This window comes from Neophocaena asiaeorientalis, unplaced genomic scaffold, assembly GCF_003031525.2.
Source record: "Neophocaena asiaeorientalis asiaeorientalis breed wild unplaced genomic scaffold, Neophocaena_asiaeorientalis_V1.1 scaffold110, whole genome shotgun sequence".
Classification (NCBI taxonomy): domain Eukaryota; kingdom Metazoa; phylum Chordata; class Mammalia; order Artiodactyla; family Phocoenidae; genus Neophocaena; species Neophocaena asiaeorientalis.
In genome coordinates, this window is record NW_020175053.1 from 7,479,607 (window position 1) to 7,504,810 (window position 25,204).

A 25,204-nucleotide genomic window follows, 5' to 3' on the forward strand; every position below is an offset into this window, starting at 1 on the left:
AATTACAGAGATTTAAAGTATCTTCCCACAATTTCCTCGTAGATTGATTCATTCATTCATTTATGGCTGCGTTGGGTGTTTGTTGCTGCACGCAGGCTTTCTCTAGTTGCAGCGAGTGGGGGCTACTCTTTGTTGCCGTGCGTGGGTTTCTCATTGCAATGGTTTCTCTTGTTGCGGAGCACGGGCTCTAGGCACACGGACTCTAGAGCACAGGCTCAGTGGTTGTGGCGCACAGGCTTAGTTGCTCCGTGGCATGTGGGATCTTCCCAGACCAGGGCTCGAAGCTGTATCCCCTGCATTGGCAGGCGGATTCTTAACCACTGCGCCACCAGGGAAGTCCAACGTGGTAATTATTATTACTATAATTAACAGTAACTATAACCATAATGATGGCGGAGACCTGGAGGACGCCATCTTAACCAAAAGATCAACATGAACTTCACCGATACCGACACAAACCAGGTATGCCTCCTGATGTGACAGATGATGAGCTGAGAAGAAAACACTCTTTCTGTGCTATTCACGCCCCAAATGCATGACACAAAACTGAGGCACGTGCTACAAGTAGCTGACCTGCACCCTTCAAAAACATCAAGGTCAAGAAAGGCTGAGGAACTATTTCAGATTAAAGGCGACTAAAGCAACAATGCAACGTGTGAGCCTTGCACACATATTGAGAAAAGCTATAAAGGTTATTATTGGGACAATATCCAAAATCTGAATATAAACGGGGCATTACTATTGGATCAGTGTTAATTTTCCCACTTTTGATTACTGTACTATGGTCATGGGAGAGAACACCCTTCTTTCTCACCTCCACTGCTGCCGCCCTGGGCTGGACAAGTCTTTGTCGGGGGGCTGGCTTGCGCACCTCAGGGTGCTCGCCACTGCTCTGGCCTCTCACTGCTCGATGCCGGTAGCACCTCCCCTACTAGTTGTGAGAACCAAAAATGTCTCTAAACACAACCAAATGTCCTCAGGGAACATTCGAACTACTGTTCTAAGGACACACACGGTGAAATGCTTAGTGCTAAAGGTGCACATCTATAATCCATTCTCAAACGACTCACAAAAACAGGCACACAGAGAATGAAAAAGCAAACGGGATAAAACAAAGAGCTGGTGAGTGTGCATCTGAGGTGAAGGGTGGACAGTTCCAGCCATCAGCTCTGTGAGGCGGCTTCCCTCTGCTTTAATACGACTGTGATTCTGTTTTCCTCTTCACTCATTCTCTCACATGTGTACAGATTTTTCTAGAGGTTACATGACATTACAGGATATTATACGTGAAACGTGACAACAGTGAACCGTGCTTCCCTAACGCTCAGTGTTACAGAATTACGCATGGGTGTTGGTGTTAGGAAGAGCAATGGATGCCATGGTTTCAGATTTCACGTGGCAATTAGCCTTTCCTCTGCTGGGTTTTGGTGTGGTTATCAATGATGAGCCAAGAGTAGCTGAAAAGACTACTAACTCTCCCTTTCCGAGCTTCGTGCGAAGACTCTTCACTAACTCTTCACTAACTTCACCAAAACAACATATTGACAGACTGAATGCAGAACCAGGTGAGAATCCAGCAGTGTTCAAATCAAGCCAGACGCTGAAGAGATTTGCAAAGATGAGAACACCATTCTTCTCACTAAAATGTTTTTGTTGTGGAAAATAAACATTTTTAAAATGAGAACTATCTAACTTTTTAACATTTATTTTAAAATAAATTTAAAAATTAATAAATACTTTAAAAAGTTTCAGTTTTGGGGCTCCAAACTGGTGGCTCAGCAGTTAAGAATCCGCCTGCCAATGCAGGGTATATGGGTTCGAGCCCTGGTCTGGGAAGCTGCAACTACTGAGCCCATGTGCCCTAGAGCCTGTTCTCCACAAGAGAAGCCACTGCAATGAGAATCCCATGCACCACAATGAAGAGTAGCCCCTGATCGCCACTAGAGAAAGCCTGCAACAGACCCAACACAGCCAAAAAAAAAGAAAAGTTTCAGTTTTAATTTCTATATAGTAAATATTGATAAATAAAACCCACATAAACAAAACCTGCTTGGGGTCTTGGACAAATTTTTAGACATTCAGACACTGAAGGAGTCTTGAGAACGGAATGTTTGAGAACCCCTGCCTTTTCTTTTCTTGCAATGTTTCTGCGAATTGAAAATTCTATCAAAATGAAATGTTACAAATATACACACACAGAGCGCTCTAGCTGGCCAAAGCTGGGAAAATGAGTATATTAAAAAAAAAAAGATAATGGACAGCAAACAAACAAAAAACCCCCACAGCCACCATGAGTCCACAATCATGTTTTCAAAACAAAGACAGGGGTCAGAGGAAGAGAAAGAGAAAAGGGGGAAACCTCTTCTTCACAGATGAATGCCAGCTCATCGATGTAAAAGAAACAATCAATTTAGAAAATCACGTTTTGCAATGGAGACAATGGTCCTCAAGGGCGCACCCCTGGGGGAGAGGCTGCCAGGAAACAGAGGAGCCACACACATGGCTTCCAAGACTCTGTGGGGTTTGTGCCCGAAAAGTGTGACCTAAACCTAATCAGGAGGAGCCAGTCCCAAGAATTCAGAAAGAGACCCGCTGGGCACAACACCACCTCTGTGCTCTGCCAAGTATTCTGTGTCATGGAGAAGCCAGGAAGGCGGGAGGACTGTCCCAGATGGGGGGGGCACACACAACTGGGATGGCACTGAATGAGCGCCAGCCGTCACAGGCGCTCGCAGGGTACCGCGGCTGTGGGGAAGCACACCGCCTTTTCGGGAGTATTAGTGAACTCCTAGCATCAGTCGAGGTGTGCAGTGCTGGTTTATGTTGGTGAAGTATCAGAGGGTTTGACACAAGGAAAGAGAGAGAAGAGACGGGAGAGAGAGGGAGGCAGAGGATGTCAACATCTGGTGCTGTAAGGGGAATATGGGTGTTCACTGGACTCTCTTCTGTGGGTGTGAAAATGTTCTAAATCAATAAAAAAGAAAATCCTGAATACATTGCTAGAAGTAACATTCTCAGGCTAGAGATGCTATAAATAAAAAAAGGATTCAAACTCAGTTTTGACTACAGTTAACTCTGCAAAAACAGAGGCCACCCTCCTGGCTACTTCCCCCTGGACGGTGGCCAAGAAGTGAAGACAGGGGAGCGGCTCAAATGGGGACGGATGCTGTAAGACCACAAGGCCCCAGGACGCAAAGGACAGCTTTCCTTCCAGCTGGCAGGCACTGCTGCACACATGGGCGCCTCTGGCGTGGATAGGCTGTCACGTGGCCCATCTATCCACAGCAAGAACCCGTTGTGTGGGATTGTCGTACAGAATTATGAGAGAAGCAACACAACATTTTCTCCTTTGAAACATCTGTTACACCAAATCCTTCTTTACAATGCAATTTATTTTAATGAAATTTTATTTCCATAGCTAAACTAAACACAGGTATGATATCAAGAATAACTAACTGCTTTAAACAAATTCTGTTTCCTCACAAAAGCAACCTACATCCCAAGCCCTTTGACTCGTAAAGGATGGAGAAAGAGAATGCAGCCTATGGGCTAATTACACCTGTTCTTTTCATTCCCAAGAAGCCTCTCAGGATGATTTCTGGTTCCTACACCTGAACATGGGGTCCAAAGTTTGTTTTTATAGCTTTTTTTCTTTCTTTCTTTTTTTTTGGTTGCACTGGGTCTTAGTTGAGGCAGGCGGGCTCCTTAGTTGTGGCTTGCCTGCTCCTTAGTTGTGGCATGCAAACTCTGAGTTGCAGCATGCATGAGGGATCTAGTTCCTGGACCAGGGATCAAACCCAGGCCCACTGCATTGAGAGTGTGGAGTCTTAACCACTGAGCCACCAGGGAAGTCCCTATTTTTATAGCTTTTCTTCATGTATATTAATGTTACATTATGGAAGATGGAACTGAGATCAAGAATCTGTCTTGAGATATGAGATACAGGATTAGATATTAGATGTCAGGTGCACTTAACTTCTCAAATGTGACACCTTATTCAAATACTATTTTCAAATGATATATTAAAAATACTGAAACTCCAGGACCTCCCTGGTGGTCCAGTGGTTAAGACTCTGTGCTGTCAATGCAGGGGGCACGGGTTTGACCCCTGGTCAGGGAACTAACATTCCATATGCTGTGTGGCATGCCCAAAAGATAAATAAAAAACAAAATTGAATCCCCACAGCAGCCCTCACTGTTTGCCACTGTTGCTCATACACCTAACAAGGATGTTGTACTTCACTTTCTCTTGCTTTTATAAGTTTTTCAATCATTCCTTATGACCCAGACAAAGACCTTGTTAGAAGTGTGCTTTTGATCCAGATGCAGGGACTACCATTTGGAAGCAGGACCATCACATAATTTTGAAAGAATTATAGCAGCTCCAATTTTTTCCACACCAGTGTTTTCTTCCAATTATACTATAATTTTGCTAAAGGGGCATTCTTCATTATCAGGTATGTCTGACCTTTACAGAAAAGCTCTGGTCCGCATTCACAGAAACACACACCGTATACAGAGCTCTTCTCTGACATAGAGCCAGCCTGACCCTGGCAGTGGCAGCCACAGGAGTGAAAGCTGCCCCAGGTAGGACTGCAGGAGAGCTGACCAGGGGGTGGGACACAGAACATTCATTGTACCAGTGACTAGGGAGGCGGGCCCTCCAACTCTGTAACACATCAGCACTACCCCAGCCGAGGGCCCAGAAGTTCAGTGTTGAATGGGAGACAAAGACATACCTTGGTTCTGACCAGACAGGCTAGGCCTCAACCCAGGTTGAAAGAGACTTACTGAGTGGGAGGCTTACTGCAATTCACGCCCAAAGTTCTTTTGCCTCTTGGTTTTCTTTTTATGCAAACTTGGTCCTTACCTTGGAATTCAACATAATTTCTGGAGCCCTGTACCAACGTGTGGCAACGTACTCCGTCAGGAACCCTGTGTGATCATGGTCCGGATCTGCAACACGGGCCAAGCCAAAGTCACAGATCTAAGAAAGAAAATAACAGGACACGTTCTTAGAGATTCTAACCAATTTAACATCAAAACATCATAAACACAAAAAAGACAACAGCAGTAATGATGACAAGTAACTGCTACCATTCCTATGTGGCAGATGCTTCTTGGAATTCTACACACTCACTCTTACCTAATCCTCACCACAATCTGAAAGGCAGCTGCCGCACATCAGACAGGAACAGGCTGGAGGAGCCTTGAACAGAACACATCTTCAGAGGATAGTATCCTCACCTATCATTATCTGCTTATCCCACAGCAACCTTGCTTAGGCCACTTGACAAAAACTGTTCTGCTCAGAAAATAAGGCTACCCACTAGAGACTAGGAGACCAGACCTCTGCTGCTGACGCTTGGGGGTGATCACCGTGGGATCAGCTCCTCTCCCACACTCGCCCTCTCTCCGCAGACCTGACCTCCTGCTGGTCCTCCACTTGCTCTTCCTACCTCCTTCCCCCTCCATGTAGCCAAACCCACTCCCAAACCTTTAAAAGGTATTTCACATATCGAAGATGAATCTTTTTTAAAAAAACAAACACCCAGCTTCTAATTTCTCCTGATTCACAAAAGTACTTGCTGGCCTTTCACCATTCAACGCTTTGATGCTACTCCAGCCCCAATGTATAAGGAAAGTAACTATAACATATTTAATCCCGTACAATTGCAGGATATTTTAATTCCTAGCTCCTGGGGAACTAACCCGAGAAAGAGAGAGAGATGTTAACAAAGACAGGCCAGAGTCTAGCAGAAGGCAGCCTGGAAGACAGAGATCACTTTGGAGGCTTATTGCTTTAATTCACCTAAGAAGTGAAAAGGGTCTGAGCTCAGGCCATAAAAATAGGATAAGGAGGAAGGGACACACCTCAGAGATACTCATGAGACATAAATGGACATCAACCTCTGCTCAGATATCCCATAGTTGAAGTTCTCGACAATTCAGAAAGATTGTGAATGCTCCCATCCACTTCACCAGTGTTTCCCTCTAGCCTTGGACACTGGCATCCCCATGTGGCACCTCTGACCTCACAGGCCCTGCTGCTTGCTTCGACCGCAGCATTCAAGAGAAGTGACGTATCTGTGTTGCCCAATTTCCATCTTTTGACGTACTGTCACTGCATCTTCAAAAGGAGCCAATGGCACATTTGCTTCCCCAGTTGCTCTTCCACAGGCTATGCTCTAAGCACACCCTAACAGAGCTGCATGGTGAGGCTGTCTGGGCCCTCTTGCAGCTGACAGTCCCCTCTTGGCCTCCATCACCACCCCGTGCGCCCCAGCACCAGCCTCACCTCTCGAGCCGGCCAGCTTGCTGATGCTGTCGCACCCTCGACAGTCCCGGGCCTGTCAGAGGATCGGGCTGATGGAGGGCCGTAAGTTTTACAGGGGGACCGTGGTAAGCTCTAACCTCAGCTTGACTGATCTTGAGGCTTTCGACATACCTGCACCCTGTTTGTTTCCTTAGAGCCTATTCTACCAAGTCCCATGAAACGAACTGCAGGAATACTCAGTTCACTAGCAGTACAATCCCTGCAGGCGTGATTCCAGCTCAGGAAGCAAGAGAGGAGCAATTTCGCCTTACATGCAAAGGTGGGTCCTCTAAGCCATCCAGAAGTCACCATTTGCCACGCTGGACTACAACCAATTCACGTCAATTCCGTGTGGCTTCAACTTTCAATACAGCCCACAGTTTCTCTTTTTTCAGGGCTAACACTTCATCCTCTGATTCAAGTTCAATCAAAGCTCAGCACTTGGTCTGCCTTCTGCATGTAAATGGACACTTGAAGCCATATTCTGAGTCGTGTGCTCAGAGAAGAAATACTGCATCTCAGCAGCAGAGTAAATGCACCGCAAGCCCCTGACCAGGATTCCCAGATCCTTCACTGCCCTCTACTACACTCAGCCCCACACAGCGTGGATGGGTCCAGACTTCATCCACAGCTTTTTGTGGGTCAGTGGAACCACAAAACAAACCCAGATTAAAAAAAAACAGCATATAGGAAATTCCCAGCTCAGTGAGGCCAAGTACCAAGGCTGACGTCTCCACACACCTCTGGGAGCGTGGACAAAGTAACAGAAGCCACACTTTGGGAGGCTTGATCAGATTCTTAAACATCTACAAAGACAGGATAAGTGGTGTGAGCAACTTTAAACACAGCTGTGGCAGACTGAATTTTTCTAAAGAGGGTCATACCAATATAACCCTTACCCACGCTCCTGTTTCAAGATCTTTGGCTGAATTTTTATCAAGAGGGCAGGATCTATCTTCCCTTCTCTTGAATCTGGCCAAACCTTTGTAACTGCCTAAACCAACAGAATATAGTGGAAGTGATGCTGTGAGACTTCTGAGACAAAATCATAAAATGCTTCTACCTGGCTCTCTCCACTGGGGTACTTGGAACCCTCTGCCCATGTTGTGAGGACACCAGGCCACGTGGGCTACACGTGGCCATTCCTTGGCATCAACTGCCAGGCCCTGTGGGAGATGACTTGAGGCTCCACCCCCATATCTTCTAGCCGAGGCCCAGAGGCTGGAGCAGAGACCAGTCACCGCCCACCACTGCACCCTGACTGAACTCCTCACCTGCAGAAACTATGAGCTCAAACATGATTCTTGTTGTTTAAGCCCACTACATTTTTTTTTTAATAACAGATTTTCTTTTTCTAGGGCCATTTTGGGTTCACAGCAGAATTCAGCAGAAAGTACAAAGAGTTCCCCATGTACACCTGCCTCCCCCACCAGGCAGAGCCTCCCCTACTATCAACATCCTGTACCAGAGCGGGACGTCTGTTACAGTCGAGGAACCTACACTGACACATCATTATCACCTGAAGTCCATAGTTTACCTTCAGGTTCACTCGTGGTGGTGTACATTCTATGAGTTTTGACAAGTGTGTAATGACATGTATCCACCAGTACACTGTCATACAGAAATAGTTTCACTGCCCAAAAAACCCTCTGTGTTCTGCCTTCACTTGGTCTTTTTATCCTCAATTTCTTCTTCTTTGGAAGGCCACTACATTTTGAGGTGATTGTTATAGAGCAAGACACAGCTAACACAGTGGTGCCGGACAGCGTGCGTATTAAGACGGAGCAGCCCTCTCTGAGGAGGACCCACGTGCAGTGACACTGGAACACTGAAGAGATGCCAGCCACAGGAAGACCTTGGGAAACCAGAGCAACTGCCTGGGGGTGTGTGAGGGAAGGGTGGCCCCACAGCTGAAACCTCCCCAAGTGGCTCTTCAACTGGCTGCCCCTCCAACATCTCAACTGACAGGGCCTTAGTCTGTCTGGAATTAGGGAGACTCGCTTTACCTGACTGCAATCTGAGTCCTCCTTGAAATTCCTGCCTGAGTGTTATTTCTGAAACATAAATCACCTTTCTGGCTCAAAAATCTTTTAACCAATCCCCTCTGCCTAGTAAATAAAGCCCAAATTCTTTAAGCAAAGACCCTCCACACACTGTCTGCTCGGGTGTCTCCCACTACCATCTCTGTGCCACATCTGCTCCTACCAACAGTTCCATGACCTTCCTGACTCCGCGATGCCCTCTCAGTTGAGGACCTGATGCTCACCATTCCCTGGCCCTAAATACCAGCATGAAAGTGACCTCTTGTGAGAGGTTTCCCAGGAACCAACACCAATCCCACGAATAGCTCACTTTTCTGAACTCTGGTAATACTTTGCTTGACATGTATTATATGTAAGCACATACCCACAATCCATGACAGTTAGCTGGATATATGTCCATCCCCACAGCTGGAATATAAGTCCCTAGAAAAAGGCAATACTCAACTAACTTTTTATCCCTAAGTGGAGTGGGCTCTCAACATCAGGTGAATAAATGCCTTATTTCAAATGTTTATAGGAAGCATAGCAACTCAGGTGGATTAACTGGCAAGAGACTCTAGTACTGATCACTTCTCACAGTATCTGAACTACTGATTATCTCTTAAAAGTAAAAACCAGGGTACAGCATTACCATTAATGTAAAATCTTACATTAATACTTAATAATGTTAAAAAAAAAAACTGCATTGTTCAGAGTGGCAAGATGAAGAAGGAAAAGTTTTAGAGTTATTTTATTTTTTGCGGTACGCAGGCCTCTCACTGTGGTGGCCTCTCCCGTTGTGGAACACAGGCTCTGGACGTGCAGGCTCAGTGGCCACGGCTCACGGGCCCAGCTGCTCCGCGGCATGTGGGATCTTCCCGGACCGGGGCACGAACCCGTGTCCCCTGCATCAGCAGGCGGACTCTCAACCACTGTGCCACCAGGGAAGCCCAAGTTTTAGAATTAGCAGCATTCCTTCTCCATGCGGAACGCTGCAGTACAGCTCCTTCTTTTTTTTTTTTTCCTTCTTTAAACAAGAACTAAAGCGGCAGTCGCTCCTCCTGTCTGGAAGCCATGAGAAGGGGTCCTGTGGCCCGAGGGTCATTGTGGGCTGGGAGGAACCGCAGCAGCCCGGTGGGCTTGAGAGAGGGCTTCAGATCAGGACGCGGTCTAGGTGTGAGGTGAACAGGGAGTCCATATGGGGAGGCGGTGGCAGCCCACCCAGGGACTGGAGTCTGAGCAGAGGGTCCAGGGATTGTATTGCACAAATCAATTACGTCACTGGAGGCTGCAAAATGGCGACTTCTCTAATTTTATTATTCCTTGTGCATTTATTAGCTGGCATTTATTTTAAGGAAGAGCCATCATTCATCAACTGGGGCTATTTCCTTACCCTGATGCCCAGATCTCACTGGAAAGACAGGGAAAATGTTTAATCCTTTTTTCCCTTTAGTTACCAATTTTCAGAATAGTGAGCTGGTATAAGGAGGATCATGTTCCATTACTTGTATCCTCCACTCCTAGTATAAGGCACAGAACCAGCAGGTTCTCAAAATTTTTGATTATAATTTAAAAAATAAAGAGGGTGATGTAGGGTTTAGACCTCTACAAGACTGCACAACTCGGGAATTCCCTGGTGGTCCAGTGCCTAAGACTCCACGCTCCCAATGCAGGGGGCCTGGGTTCGATCCCTGGTCCAGGAACTAGATCCCACATGCTGCAACTAAAGATCCTGCACACGACAAAGATCTCGTGTGCTGCAACTAAGACCCGGCGCAGCCAAATAAATAAATATTAAAAAAAAAAAAGATTTCACAACTCCACTCATGGTCATCAATGGAAAGCTCATGGGATTTAAAGTTCCTTTAACACTACAACACTGAAAGCTAATACAGCATTAACCAAAAAACTGTCAAGGCTTCAAAATAAAAAAGTAATAAAATTCATTACAATTCCATAAGAAGGAAGGTAGACAACCAGGATACAGTACAAGAAATATAAAATGACCTATCACTCCTACTTGGCTACTTTTTGGGTTGAGCAAATTCAAATTCTCATAAAACAAAAGCCAGCCCCCAAGACGTTTCATTTTGTATCTTTCAAAGTCCTCCTTCCCATGCACACCCAGAACCACACGTGCTGTGAGCCTAGCAGCCTGGAACTCCTCCTGGGGCTGCTAGGGGCTCAGTACGCAAACGGCGAGGACACGGACTGCTGGAGACCACACTCCCCTTGCAGTTTCATTAAAAATATGCAAGCAGAATCTCTAAATAGGGTCTACAGCCCTTGCTTTTCTGCGGCCCTCAGAAATAAAGAGGAAGCCTACAAGGAGAGGGTCTCAGGAGGGCCCTGAGAGGCTGGTGTCTGCTGGGTCTCTGGGCTTCAGGTAACAAGTACAAAGCATGTTTATAGAGCCAAAAACTAAAGGTCTAAGACACTGAGAAGAGTTGATATCCTGAGGGCTCGAGACTAGAAAATACTTAGTAACACAGAAGCTAATGGAAAATGTGACATTATTACCTACTTGAAAATTCAAAAAGGACCAAATAACAAGTCAGTAAGGCCACTGGTCACAAACTTTCTAGGTACAGGGCTCGTGGGACAGCATCACGGTCACCGCAAGGTCTGAGGATGTGATGGGCATTCGGTGAGTCCAGAGCTCCACCCTCCCACGTGCATGTGCCCCGGCTGTTGGACACGCTCCCACGGCAAATCGGTGACTCGGTGACATACCACACTCATCTCTGGAATGAGAGTCTCTCCTGAATATTCATGCCCATGTGGATGATGTACATCCCACATGGACATTTTGAAATGTGGGTGAATTTCACTGCTGTAAATATCTAAAACATCCTATTGTGTTTCTGAGTGTGTGTTAAAATTGCGTTTTGAAAACAATGCCTGGATTGTGCAGACGGCCAACAAGACATATATATCAGTGTGGGTGTCCATTTTGGTGAGCAGTGAATAAAATGGCCCGAGGTAAAGACAAGTCCACAAACAGTGAAGAGACAACAGACAAAGTAGTCTAGTTCTGCGCTTCTTCTTAAGGATGAGCATTTTCAAGTCAAAGTAAAAGTCAACTTTGCCCAGAAATATTACATACTTAAAATATTAACAATGGCTCTCCAAAAACAAACAAAAGCAATCTGCCATAAAAGGACTGTGATAAGAAACAGAAAGAAAATAAAGCACTAGGAGACATAAAAATATTCACTGTAATTTTTTTTTATGTGTTTCAAGAAATTCTTTCATAATTGAGATTTTATTGGCTGTTTTGAGGATCAGTACACAGACATTTCAATTTGTACACAATTCTCAACATATGTACCAAAAACCTAAAAAATCATGTAGTTGTGATTCTTTTCTGAACAGTTATTCCAGTGACTTTCCAGCTTAAAATTTGGGGGCAAATTTTCCTTCAAAGGATATCAAGTACCAATATCTTCAAATATTGATATGCTGTTACATCGTAAGTCCCACTAATTCACAATTTAATATCATATACACTACATACTCAAATTGTCAATCGTCACAGCACATTAACAGTTACTAGAAGAACTGGACTACCATGACCAAAGATGTTACAAAGTGCACAAAATTCTGCCCAGGAGAGCCAAGATCAAGGGGTGAGTGGTTTGCTTTAGGAAACAATTCTACCAAAAACAATGTGGGAAGAGAAGTAATTTAAAGTGTTTAAGACATTAAATGGACAACTGACTCCAAACTGCCATTTAGTATGCTTTGTATTATAGGATATAAAAGCTACCCTCCATCTGTGGAATGTTAAGCTGACACCCAAGACAATCAAAGCCTCGCATATTTAATATCCCACTATTTTCTGGTTGTACCAAAAAATAAACAACCAGCAAATGATTTCACCTCTTAAAAAAAAAGCATTTACACTTAAAAAATGGGATGAGGCGGGATTCCTTCCTTTTTAAAAATGTTTCTAGAGCTACTAAAAAACTTGCATTTAGGGGCTTCCCTGGTGGCGCAGTGGTTGAGAGTCCGCCTGCCGATGCAGGGGACACGGGTTCGTGCCCCGGGTCCGGGAGGATCCCACATGCCGCGGAGCAGCTGGGCCCGTGAGCCATGGGCGCTGAGCCTGCGCGTCCGGAGCCTGTGCTCCACAACGGGAGAGGCCACAACAGTGAGAGGCCCGTGTACAGCAAAAAAAAAAAAAACAAAAAAAAAACTTGCATTTACAAAACAGTTGATAAAAATATTCCTCTGGATTGTACAAGAAGGGAAACGGACCACTGATAGGACCAGGTGTGTGATATTAATCAGACTTGGCTTCTTTCTCTCCTGCTTCATCAGAAGCTGGGCTCTCCTCATTTTTAGTTTCTCCATTTTCTGCAGGTAAGTCAGTCTTCTTTAGTCTCTTGGTTAGCCACTTCTGGCTGTTTTCCCTTCACTCCCCTTTTCCCTTTTGTTTGCACTTTTTTGTCGGAAGATTTATCCTTTCCTGCCGCCTTTTTTGGCTTCGTTTCCACTTTTGGAGGAGCCGGTTTAGCTGACAACCTCGCCGATCTCCTCTTGGGCTCCTCCTTCGCCGCCCCCTCGGCGGAGGTGACCTTCCTCTTGGGCATAGTGGTGGTGGGGCGGGCGCGTGCCGGGTGCCTGGGGGCCGTGGCGCGCCGAGAGCCTTCACGAAGCTGGGCTACCTGGCCGCTCTTCACTGTAAGTTTTCAAGAAAATCACTAAGAGCCGACAAAGTACGGCCATTCCTCGTGTGCCAACCTGGCTCTCATTTGCACAGATCCATGCACAGGGATCTGGCTACACCCTATGTAGGAAGTATATGAATTTAACTCAGAAGGATCCTAAGAGGTGACAGAGTCCAACCGAGTCATATCTGATGCAGGAAGCTGTCCTCCACAACGTCTCACAGGACATCTGCCATCCTGCTTTAAACACCCAACGACAGCAGATAAGATGACTGCCTGATGACAGGACCCACTGCTTTTTTAGATAGTTCCAGAAGGCTCTTCATGATCAACACTTCAGTGATCACCAAAGCTGCAGCCACACAGCGCAGGCCTCAGTGTTGGTGCACTCGTCCCTTACTTCTTATTCTTACTATATTTCTGTTGTTCCCTCTGCCTGTGCCCAACACAGCCACTCGCCCACTGCAAGCCTGACATGCTGAGAGGGACAGCACGACAATCCTTCCCGATGCCTCACAGCTTGGCCAGAACCAACTCACCTCTCTCCTTTGTGTGTGTTACAGCAGACAGTACTGCAATCATCTACTGCTTATCAGACCCCTGACCTATCAGTTTTCAGACTGCAGGGACAGACACTCAACTCCCTTGCCAGGTATACCTTACACAGCTTCCCACAGGAACGTCTGTGGAAGTGAAGTCCACAAAATGATCACTGCTATTCATCTATATGTACTTTTCAAACAAATTTATTGAGATATAATTCACATACTACACAATTCTCCCGTTTAAAGTGTGCAGTTCAATGGTTTTTGGTATTATATCACAGAGCTGTATGACCAATACCACTATCCAATTTTAGAACATTTTTATAACCTCAAAAAGAAACCTTGTGCCCATCAGCAGTCTCTCCCAATGCCTCTCCAATCCCACCAGCCCACAGCAACTGCTTATCTACCTTCCATCTCTACAGACACATCTATTCTACAATACGTGATCTTTTATGACTGGTTTCTTTCCCTCACATACTTAATAATGTTTGCAAGATGCATCCACATTGGGCTTCCCTGTTGGCGCAGTTGTTAAGAATCCGCCTGCCAATGCAGGGGAAACGGGTTCAAGCCTTGGTCCGGGAAGATCCCACATGCCGTGGAGCTACTAAGCTCGTGTGCCACAACTACTGAGCCTGCGCTCTAGAGCCCACGAGCCACAACGACTAAGCCCATGTGCCACAACTACTGAAGCCTGTGTGCCTAGAGCCCGTGCGTGCTCCACAACAAGAGAAGCCACCACAATGAGAAGCCCGCGCACCGCAACAAAGAGTAGCCCCCACTAATCGCAACTAGAGAAAGCCCACATGCAGCAATGAAGACCCAATGCAGCCAAAAATAAAACATAAATAACTCATTAAAAAAAAAGATGCATCCATATTGTAGCACGTATCAGTACTTCATTCCTTTTTATTACACTGTATGGATCCACCACATTCTATTTATCCATCGTCATTTGGACATCTGAATTATTTCCGCCTTTGGGCTATTACGCCACTATGAATATTTCTATATCTGTCTGTGTGCGGATGCATGTTTTCATTCTACTCAGGTATACACGTGGGGCCGAATTCTTGCTGACACTTATCATCTGATTATATCATCGTAGTGTGTGTGAAGTGGTATCTCACTGTGGTTTTGATTTGCATTTCCCCACTGACTAATGATGTCAAGCATCTTTTCATGTACTTATTGGTTGTTTGTATACCTTCTTTAGATCCTTGGTCTTTTCAGATTCTTTGCCCACTTTTAAATTGTGCCATTTATCTTTTGTTTGTTTGTTTGTTTTTGGCAGTACGCGGGCCTCTCACTGTTGTGGCCTCTCCCATTGCGGGCCTCTCACTGTTGTGGCCTCTCCCATTGCGGAGCACAGGCTCAGCGGCCATGGCTCACGGGCCCAGCCGCTCCGCAGTATGTGGGATCTTCCTGGACTGGGGCGCGAACCCGTGTCCCCTGCATTGGCAGGCGGACTCTCAACCACTGCGCCACCAGGGAAGCCCCGCCACTTATCTTTTAGTTGTTAAGCTGTAATAGTTTTTCATATATTCTAGATATAAATCTCTTATCACATATATGATTTACAAATATTTTCTCTCATTCTGGGGGTTGTCTTTTCACTCTCTTGATGATTTACTTTGTAGTGCATGCTTCTGATCTTGATGAAATATATTTTTTTTGGCTATGCCACACCACGCCACGCCACACAGCTTACAGGATCTCAGTTCCCCGACCAGGGATTGAACTCAGGCCACAGCAGTGAAAGCACTGAGTCCTAACCACTAGGCCACCAGGGAACTCCCTGAAATCCATTATAAAAAAAAAATGTTGTTGCTTGTGTTTTTGGTGTCATGTCTAAGAAGTTTGCCTAACACAAGTTTGTAAGAATTTACTCCTGTGTTTTTTGTGGGTTTTTTTGCGGTACGCAGGCCTCTCACCGCTGTGGCCTCTCCCGCCGTGGAGCACAGGCTCCGGACGCGCAGGCCCAGCGGCCATGGCCCACAGGCCCAGCCGCTCCGCGGCACGTGGGGTCCTCCTGGACCGGGGAATGAACCCACATCCCCTGCATTGGCAGGCGGACCCCCAACCACTGCGCCACCAGGGAAGCCCCTACTCCCGTGTTTTTTAAGTGCATTCTAGTTTCAGCCTTTAAACTTAGATCTCTAATCCATTTTAAGTTAATTTTTGTACATAGTACAGGCAGGGAGGGGCCCAAACTCATTTTTTTTTGCATGTGGTTATCCAATTGTCCCAGCACCATTTGGTGAAGACTATTCTTTCCCCAGTGAATGATCTTGGCACTCTTGTCAAAAATCAGTTGATCATAAACGTATGGGTTGGGGCTTCCCTGGTGGCGCAGTGGTTAAGAATCCACCTGCCAATGCAGGGGACACGAGTTTGAGCCCTGGTCTGGGAAGATCCCACATGCTGCGAAGCAACTAAGCCTGTGTGCTACAACTACTGAGCCTGTGCTCTAGAGCCCGCAAGCCACAACTACGGAGCATGCATGCCACAACTACTGAAGCCCGTGCACCTAGAGCCTGTGCTCCGCAACAAGACAAGCCACTGCAATAAGAAGCCTGTGCACCGCTATGAAGAGTAGCTCCCACTTGCCACAACTACAGAAAGCCCGTACGCAGCAACAAAGACCAAACGCGGGGCTTCCCTCGTGGCACAGTGGTTGAGAGTCCGCCTGCCGATGCAGGGGACATGGGTTCGTGCCCCGGTCCGGGAAGATACCACATGCTGCGAAGCGGCTGGGCCCGTGAGCCATGGCCGCTGAGCCTGCGTGCCTGGAGCCTGTGCTCTGCAACGGGAGAGGCCACAACGGTGAGAGGCCCGCGTATCGGGAAAAAAAAAAAGACCAAACGCAGCCGAAAATAAATGACTAAATGAATGAATGAATGAAAAAACAAAAAAAAACAAAAAACGGGTTTATTTATTGACTCAATTCTACTCCAGTGAGCTATATGCCTACTCTTAGCCAGTATCACAATGTCTTGATTACTATAGTTTTGTAGTAAGTTTTAAAATCAGGAAGTGTGAGTCCTCCAACTTTGCTCTTTCATAAGACTGTTTTGGCTATTCTGGGTCTCTTGAATTTCTATATGCATTTCAGGATCAGCCTGCCCATTTCTGCAAAAAAAGCCACCTGGGACTCTGATACGGACTGCATTAAACCTGTAGATCAAACTGGGAAGTACTGTCATCTTAACAATATTAAGCCTTCCAATCCATGAACATGGGATGTCATTTCATTCATCTAGGTCTTAAATTCACATGCATTTTTACTAGACTGAATCCACATTCCCTTCATCATACTGGAGACAGCTGTAGACCTCCCTCCTTATTTAGCTCTGCCATGTATTAAAATAGAAATATATATAAATGCTGCCCTTTTTTTTTTTTTTTTTTTTTTTGCAGTACGCGGGCCTCTCACTGTTGTGGCCTCTCCCATTGCAGAGCACAGGCTCCGGACGTGCAGGCTCAGCGGCCATGGCTCACGGGCCTAGCCACTCCGCGGCATGTGGGATCTTCCCGGACTGGGGCACGAACCCGTGTCCCCTGTATTGGCAGGCGGACTCTCAACCACTGCGCCACCAGGGAAGCCCAATGCTGTCCATTTTTAAGAGAACTCTAAGGACTATAAAGGATCTAGGGTTTTCCTATTTATTGGGAATGCATTATTTAGGAATCGAAATCATTAAGGTCAACTTTTCTGCTGTTTTCTGAGTGTTTACTGTATAAAATTTATCGAAGAAAAAGGTGACCAATGAAATAGATCTTTTAATGTACACATAATCCTATTTACATACATAAGTAAAAAAGTACATGTGTATGTAAGAGCACAGAAAAAACTTTGGATGAAAATACACCAATTTGTTATAGTGGTTACCTCTGGAGAAGGAGGAGCAATGGGATGGAGAAGAAAAGAGAACTAGCACCCTTTACTTGCATTTTTTTTTTTTTGCCATAAATGTTTTCATGTATTTCTGGTGTAATTTTAAATCTGAATAACAATAAATATAAATATGCCCCAGTAACATGAGTTTTTCAACAGATATCACCCTAAGAATAAATAACCAAGCTGACCTTGAGATCGCAGGTGGTGTTGAGCAGCAGGTTGGAAGGTTTGAGGTCACGGTGCAGCACGTTAGCTGAATGGATATATTTTAACCCTCTGAGGATCTGGTAAAGAAAATAGCAGATATGGTCGTTGCTGAGGTGTTGCGTCTTCAAGAGCTTGTAGAGATCTGTTTCCATGAGGTCCTGTACTATATATCTGTTTGGAAAGGTTAAGGTAACACAACAAAATAGCTGGTCACACTTAGCAAAGCACTGAAAACAAAACGAAGCCAAAGGGTCCATTATGACATCATGAGGCTCGGGAGGGAAATGAGAACCTGATGAAAACTTGGTACACCTCAACAGAAGGAATCGGAAAGTCGTGAACTCCTTCTTAGGTCCTGTGAGACAGCAGGCACCACACCTGCCTGATATGCGCAGTGATGCGCTAGCGGAGACCTGACGCAGGTGGTGTGGATGAGTCCTGGTCTCCAAGCTGTCCACCATCAACAGACGCCCTCTGGGGTTGTTGGGAAGGGCTGGGGGAGGGTGGGGGCCAGCACCAGGCACTCCCTCCTCTCTGGCCTAGCAACAACTCAAAACGTCACTGTTCTTTTACCTCCCTTCTTGTCCCCCTCCTTCTCGACAAAAATCAACCATAAAACTTTTGGAAACACAGGCCTAGAACACATTTGCTACTAAACTCAACCCTCAGTCTATTTGCTTCACTCTTCAGTTAAGGTTAAGAGTATAAATAAGTATGTAAGACTGTTGGAAGTTGTGCTAGGTAGGGGCCTGTCCTGGTTGAGCTCCTCTTGTTTTCCTGCCTATCCGTGTATCTCAGCATATAAAATTTTAGTTATGGCTAACTTCATTCATTCCCACAGAAAATAAATTAGAAAAGCGGCTAGGTTTTAACTTCACCACGATATTATTTCATTAGTGTTTTTGCATTTCTTTTATTCATTTCTGTGTAAATATTACACATCTACAGATTCATGCTAGATGAGACATGGTACAGAATTTGAAGGAAACATGACTGGAAAACTTGTCATCTGACAGAGATGTGATTTTCAAGGCAAAAGGTAAAGCAGGACAACAGATGGCAGGAGGAGGCATTTCGTTTAAAATATCATCAGAACTTAGTGACAGAGCTGTCTAAAAATGGAAAGGCTAAAAAATAATAATAAAAATAAAAATAAATAAAATAAAAATGGAAAGGCTGCCTGGAGATAGTGAGCTGCCTCTCCCTGGAGGGGCAGAATGCGAAGTGGGCAAACTGGTGGGAACATTGCTGCGGCCAGAACCGGAACCTTCTCCCATCAGGTCCTCCTCAGCACACTTCACACTTGTACCTTTCAAACACAGTCTTTACCCAGGCAGCCTCCTTTACTCAAGCCTTTACCTGCTTAGTCCAGATTTCTAAATGTTTGTCATAGTTAATCACACAACTTCAGAGCTGAGCCAGCCTTGTAGATCATGAGGGCAAGCATGCCAGTTTTAAAAATGAGAAAACTGGACCCAGATGTGAAATGGCGCTAAGATCAGGACAGTATGGACCTGACCAGGTGCTGTACAGGGCACCCTCTTCCACAGTCGACTGCTCTTTCCTTTTCACTATCATAACAAACCATACCTTGAGTGGCAAACACGTGACTGGAAAAGGTGTTCTCCAAAATTTTCCACTATACACTTAAAGGAAATCTTTACTGAAACTGACAGAAAATATTGGATTTGCCAAAAAGATACTAAAATCAGTTACTGACAAATGAAAAAAATGAATCAGAGAAAAAATGTAAATGATGCAAGTATTACAGTAAATGACAAGCAAAGTACAGTTTCCCCTTAAATGTGCTTTATTACTTTTCCTCCACCCCATAAGTGCAGTCACGTCCAGTTACATTACTCAACCAGGTGACGGAGCAGTGGAGCAGCTGCCTGAAAAGGATACACATCTTTCATCTGCTCAATGGTTGGTGCTCGAATAATATCATTGATTCCAATGATGTTCTCATGTCTGAAGCGCAGTAAGATTTTTATCTCCCTCAGGGTTCTCTGGCAGTAGGTCTGGTGCTCAAAAGGGCTGATTTTCTTGATAGCTACTCGAACTTTGTTGACATTATCATAAGCAGAGCTAAAAAAATAAATAAAAAAGGAGGGGAGGAGGGGAGATGGCATTAAAAACAGTTCTCAGAACAAGGCGGTAAAGTATTAAATGTTTAGCACTCTGGGCAAACACTTGTTTCATACACGTGAAGGAAGCATGTGTATAATCCACAAAGAGGCCTTAAGCTAGGGAGGATGCGGCTGGCAAAACGCAGCACACACAGAATCTCAAAACTAACAGAGGGCCTGGCCCTGGGAACTGTACAGATGCCCATTTTCATAAACCCAGGAACATGGGCGTATGACACACATAAGCCATTTTCCCACTGTTTTTAACAGCAACTGCATTCTGGTGAGAGCAATCATTTCTGCCTCCAAAACAACTTCCTACTGTTGGATTAGATTCCACTGACTCAGCAGAAACAATCAATTGACCATCAACCACATCTTCAACCCGAACAAAAATGCACCCAAGAGAGCAATAAGGATATACTGCATAGCACAGGAAATTATAGCCATTATCTTGTAATAACTTCCAATGGAGCATAATCTGTAAAAATACTAAATCACTATGCCGTATATCTGAAACTAATATTGTAAGTCAACTATACTTCAATTAAAAGGTGGGGCAGGAGGATGCATTGATTGCTTGCAACAACTTTGTCTTACGTGCAAAATGACATGACTATTTCTTCCTCCCCCCCCCCACAAGAAATTTAATCAAGATGTTTGGGTAGTCTTATAACAAAACCTAAAAAGTATTGTTCAAAAAATACCTTCACAGCCATAACATAGGGCCCAGTTCTTTCCAAGTTGTCCTGAAGGTCTGACTTAATAGAATTCCAAGCAGAAGCAATAATAATTTTATCTTCAATTTTATGATGAATCTGAATCTTGAATATTACTACTATCTTTATGAACAATATTCTATTGAATCTTTTCTGTAAGAGCTTTTCATATTAACAAGTATCAACATCTGGTCCACTGACCGAAGCAATGAAAGAACACGGACGGGCAGTAAGACATTACTTCTGGTCTCCTCTGGGTAAGTGCTAGAAACAGGAAACAGTAAAATAAGTTTATTCTCAAGTTTGTGCTTCTATAATGATATCTATCAGTCTACTTATACTGAGAATTACTGATGCATCTGTTTGACTCTACCACAAAACTATGCTGTAGGAGGGACCTTGTCTCACTCAGCTTCAGTTTTCTCACACCATTTATACATCGCACTCGGGTACCCCAACACCTTGAAATGATGTCTATTTCCTTAAATAAAAGAATAGCTACTCAAATCTTATTTTGCTTTGGTTTGCTGCAAGAAGGCCCAAACCACTGATTTTTAGGTAGACAGGCAAAGGGATATGTCGTTCAAGCAAGCTTATTCAACACTGGGAGTAAATACTATTAGAAATCAAAACTTTTTTGGTAATTCAGATTTTAGAGCCTGAGTTCAACAAAAGAGAACACAGGTTAAAATAGTTATAAAATATTGGTTTACACTCAAAATTATAAATACCCAGGGCTTCCCTGGTGGCGCAGTGGTTAAGAATCCGCCTGCCAATGCAGGGGAAACGGGTTCGAGCCCTGGTCCGGGAAGATCCCACATGCCGTGGAGCAACTAAGCCCGTGTGTCACAACTACTGAGCCTGCGCTCTAGAGCCCATGAGCCACAGCTACTAAGCCCCCATGCCATAACTCCTGAAGCCCACAGAGCTAGAGCCCATGCTCCGCAACAAGAGAAGCCACTGCAATGAGAAGCCGGCGCGCTGCAACGGAAGACTAGCCCCTGCTTGCCGCAACTAGAGAAGGCCCGCACACAGCAACGAAGACCCAACGCAGCCAAAAATAAATAAATAAATATTTTAAAATTTAAAATAAATAAATAAATATCCAGTTTTACTGAAGCATGGTAGTCAAACAAACACGGGCATAAACTTGCCTTTGAGAATAAGACTGCTTGGGGAGAGGGGCTTATGGTCAACGTGCCCCTCCAACAGTACCGACTGACACTCAGTGATGAAATTGGAACTGGGTATGTTATTTAAAACAGAGAGAGGGTGTCCCTGGTGGCGCAGTGGTTAAGAACCCGCCTGACAATGCAGGAGACACGGGTTTGAGCCCTGGTCCTGGAAGATCTCACATGCTGCGGAGCAACTACGCCCGTGCACCACAACTACTGAGCCTGTGCTCTAGAGCCCACAAGTCACAACTACTGAGCCTGTGTGCCACAACTACTGAAGCCCACGCACCTAGAGCCCGTGCTCCACAACAAGTGAAGCCACTGCAATGAGAAGCCCATGCACCGCAACGAAGAGTAGCCCCTGCTCACTGAAACTAGAGAAAGCCTGCGCACAGCAACAAAGACCCAATGCAACCAAAAATAAATAAAAAATAAATTTAAAGTAAATAAATAAATAAAACAGAGAGAGAGGTGCAGACAGATAGACAGACACAGACACACACCCTAAGTAAAGGAGGGAACCTTTTTTTTTTTTTTTTTTGGCGGTACGCGGGCCTCTCACTGTTGTGGCCTCTCCCGTTGCAGAGCACAGGCTCCGGACGCACAGGCTCAGTGGCCATGGCTCACGGGCCCAGCCGCTCTGCGGCATGTGGGATCTTCCCGGACCGGGGCATGAACCCGTGTCCCCTGCATCGGCAGGCGGACTCAACCACTGCGCCACCAGGGAAGCCCAGGAGGGAACTTTTATCCAGCCATTTGGTTATACTAACAGGATACAAGGATTATACTATTACTGTGCCCTTGAGGAGCTCAAGCTATTGAGAGCACCCAGTCATCTTACATAAATGCAGCTTCAAGTCCCAGATGAATTCTATCCTGAGATACATAAATGGTGGGAAATGGGAGGTCAAGCCCAGAGGTGAGCACATTCAATTCTTAAAACGGTAGATTCCTACTATTCAGCAATAAAAGGAAACAAACTGTTGATATATACAACACAGATGAATCTCAAAATAATTATGCTGAGTGAAGCCAGACCAAAAGAAAAGTACCTCTACTTATATAAAATGCAAACTAGTCTATGAGGACACAAAGCACATCAGAAGGGTTTACCTGGGGCTGCTGGGTGGGAGGGATTATACAAATGGAAATGGAAGCTAGATAACTTTTGGAGGCGATGAATGTTCATTATCTAATTGTTTTGATAGCTTAATGGGTGTATAATATGTCAAAACTTAAACTGTACACTGGCATATTGTTCATCAAGCAATTCTTAAGAGAGCAATTAAAAAAAGGAGCCAGGGCTCTCCAAATGCATGGTCAATTCCAGGGCCAGGGTGGGTGGGAACAGAGATTCCAGAACTATACTTGACCAGTTAATGTGGAAGTAGAAGCCCACAGAATTCTGGAGTAGATTATTTAACAGACATTTTGTGATCGTTTAGGGAAGAAAAGGGAACCAGCATGAGTCAATTATGAACAAGTCATGCTAAACTAACCTCATTTCCTGTTTTGACAGGGTTACCACAACAACAGGAGGGTGACGCCAGAGCTGCAGTGGATTCAAGCCACACTTGTCAAGCTCTTCCCACTTCTGAGACTTCGTGTTAGTACTGGGGGCAAAGCCAATCAGCGATCCTGCTCTTAAAAAACTGGCAATTTAGTGAGGGAAGGAAACAGGAACAGACAGCATGCACTGCTTTTATCACAGTAAAGCACTTCTGAAACCCAAGGAGAAGCTGGGTAGATTAAGTCCAAATAAGGGCAACAAAGAGAGGATTAAAAGATGAGGCCTGTAGAAACCATACCCTGAAAGATGAGCAGGCTTTTGAAAGAGGAGCAAGGGCACAGAGAAGGCGAGAGGCAACATGTGGAGAGGAAAACAATCAGGCCATCTACGGGGACAGCTGGTCCTCACCCAATCAGGCACCTCCTCACCCAGTGGTGATTACTGGGTCCGGGGAATGTGCCATCAGGAGCCCCAGAATCCCAAGGCGGTGAGCAGAATGCTCCTCCAGGGTGTGTACCACAAGCGGCGGCCAAGGGGAGCTATCTGCAGGGTATACATGGTGCGTGAACTGTTGGGCTGGGGGTCCACAAGCTCCAGCTCATGGGGGTTGGGGGGGGCACAGCACTGGCTGGGAAGAGAAGAGGGCTATGCTGGAGGCCTGCTCTCCTCAAACTGCTGACACCCAACTCTAAAAAGCCCAAGATTTTTCAATTTGAACCTGATCTTCCAAGTCTTTAAGAAAGTTTATGTTTCGGGGGTAAGAATACATTTCTTGTTTCTTAGTTTGATTTATATGGTATGTGATGCTCCATTTGTATTCCTGACCCAGGCCTTGCAAACAAAACATGAGGGGCAGGCCTGGGTTTGGGAGGCACAAAATGAAGGTGGGGGTAGGGGAAGACAATGACAGTCTTGTACTTCCTGATTTAAAGATCTGAGGAGGCTTGCAGGTGATTCGGATGGCTCTGCGCTTCTAGCAGCATTAAAGAGAGAGAACAAGGTTAGGAGTAAGATATAGGAATTTTTAACGGAAGCCACAGAGGGTTGAACTACTGAGGAGAGATAAGTGGAGAAAACAGGTCTGATGACAGAACTCAAGAGCAGACAGAGGAGGAGGAACCAGCTAGAGAGTGAGGAAGTACCTATAAGCACCAGGAGAGAGTGGTGTTTCAGAAGCCAAGATTATAAAGAGTTCCAAACAAGAATGCTTCACAACAACTGGAAAGCATTCAATGAATCTGCAATCAGCTGATGTGTGGTACCCTGGGTGGCAGTAAGTGGAGAGGAGTGGGGACAGGAGTGGAAGCAGCACAGGTGACTACTTTTAAAGAAGGTGAGGAGGAGAATGACTGGCAAATCCAAGGGAACAACCAAAAGGCACAGGCTGTTATGAAAGCAGTGGGTGGGTCAAAGGCTGGCGGACCAGGTGGGGTGAAAAGACGACTCCCCAAAACTAGGCAGGTGTGAGAAGGCAGCACACACTTCAGGCAAAGCAGAGGTGCATGCAAAGCTACAGAGGCCTGCGGGAACCTGCGGCAAGAGAGTGGGACCCAAGGGGACACGGATGGGGTTGAAGCCGGAGGCATAAGCAGGAACCAGGCCATGCTTAAATATCTACAATTTTACGCTGGGGAGGCACCAAAAGATGTTAGGCAGGGATTTTAAGCATGGCGATATTTTTATGAAGTTCCCTCAGGTAGTAGTTTATTGAAGGAATGGAATGGGGAGGGGAGTGCACCAGGCAGGAGCCGTCTTAGCCAACTTGGAACGATGGTGGAGCCACAGCTTTGGAGAAAGTGGCCACAGGCAACTCAAGAAGTAGTGCCTACTTCATAAACCTCATGTTTCCCAGCTTGGTCCTGTTCAAATGCTCTCCATTCAATTAGACTATATTCCTCAATGGCAGAACTATACGTTCTAAATCACTTATGTCTTCTTTCTAGCAGCTGTAACCAAATTCACAGGGGAGAAACAAACAGTGGAGGAGAAGAGACAAATCCTCCTA

The 25,204-nt window shown here is 45.3% G+C and overlaps 1 protein-coding gene and 1 pseudogene across 3 annotated transcripts in view; both read right to left on the minus strand.

The window, feature by feature from the left end:
- Nucleotides 1-23,208, minus strand: part of MAPK1 (mitogen-activated protein kinase 1) — a 43,125-nt gene extending 19,917 nt beyond the window's left edge. For all 3 annotated transcript variants that reach the window (XR_003005761.1, XM_024763816.1, XM_024763815.1), the window contains exons 1-5: nt 23,189-23,208; nt 20,716-20,778; nt 19,572-19,754; nt 17,648-17,837; nt 4,871-4,987 (exon numbers count right to left, since the gene is read on the minus strand). Coding sequence is in view for 2 of the 3 variants with exons in the window: in XM_024763816.1 (XP_024619584.1) it covers nt 4,871-4,987; nt 17,648-17,837; nt 19,572-19,754; nt 20,716-20,778; nt 23,189-23,193 (558 nt within the window). In the remaining variant the exon portion in view is untranslated. The remainder of the gene's footprint in view (nt 1-4,870; nt 4,988-17,647; nt 17,838-19,571; nt 19,755-20,715; nt 20,779-23,188) is intronic.
- Nucleotides 12,525-14,161, minus strand: LOC112412233 (non-histone chromosomal protein HMG-14 pseudogene; annotated as a pseudogene).
- Nucleotides 23,209-25,204: the final 1,996 nt, after the last annotated feature.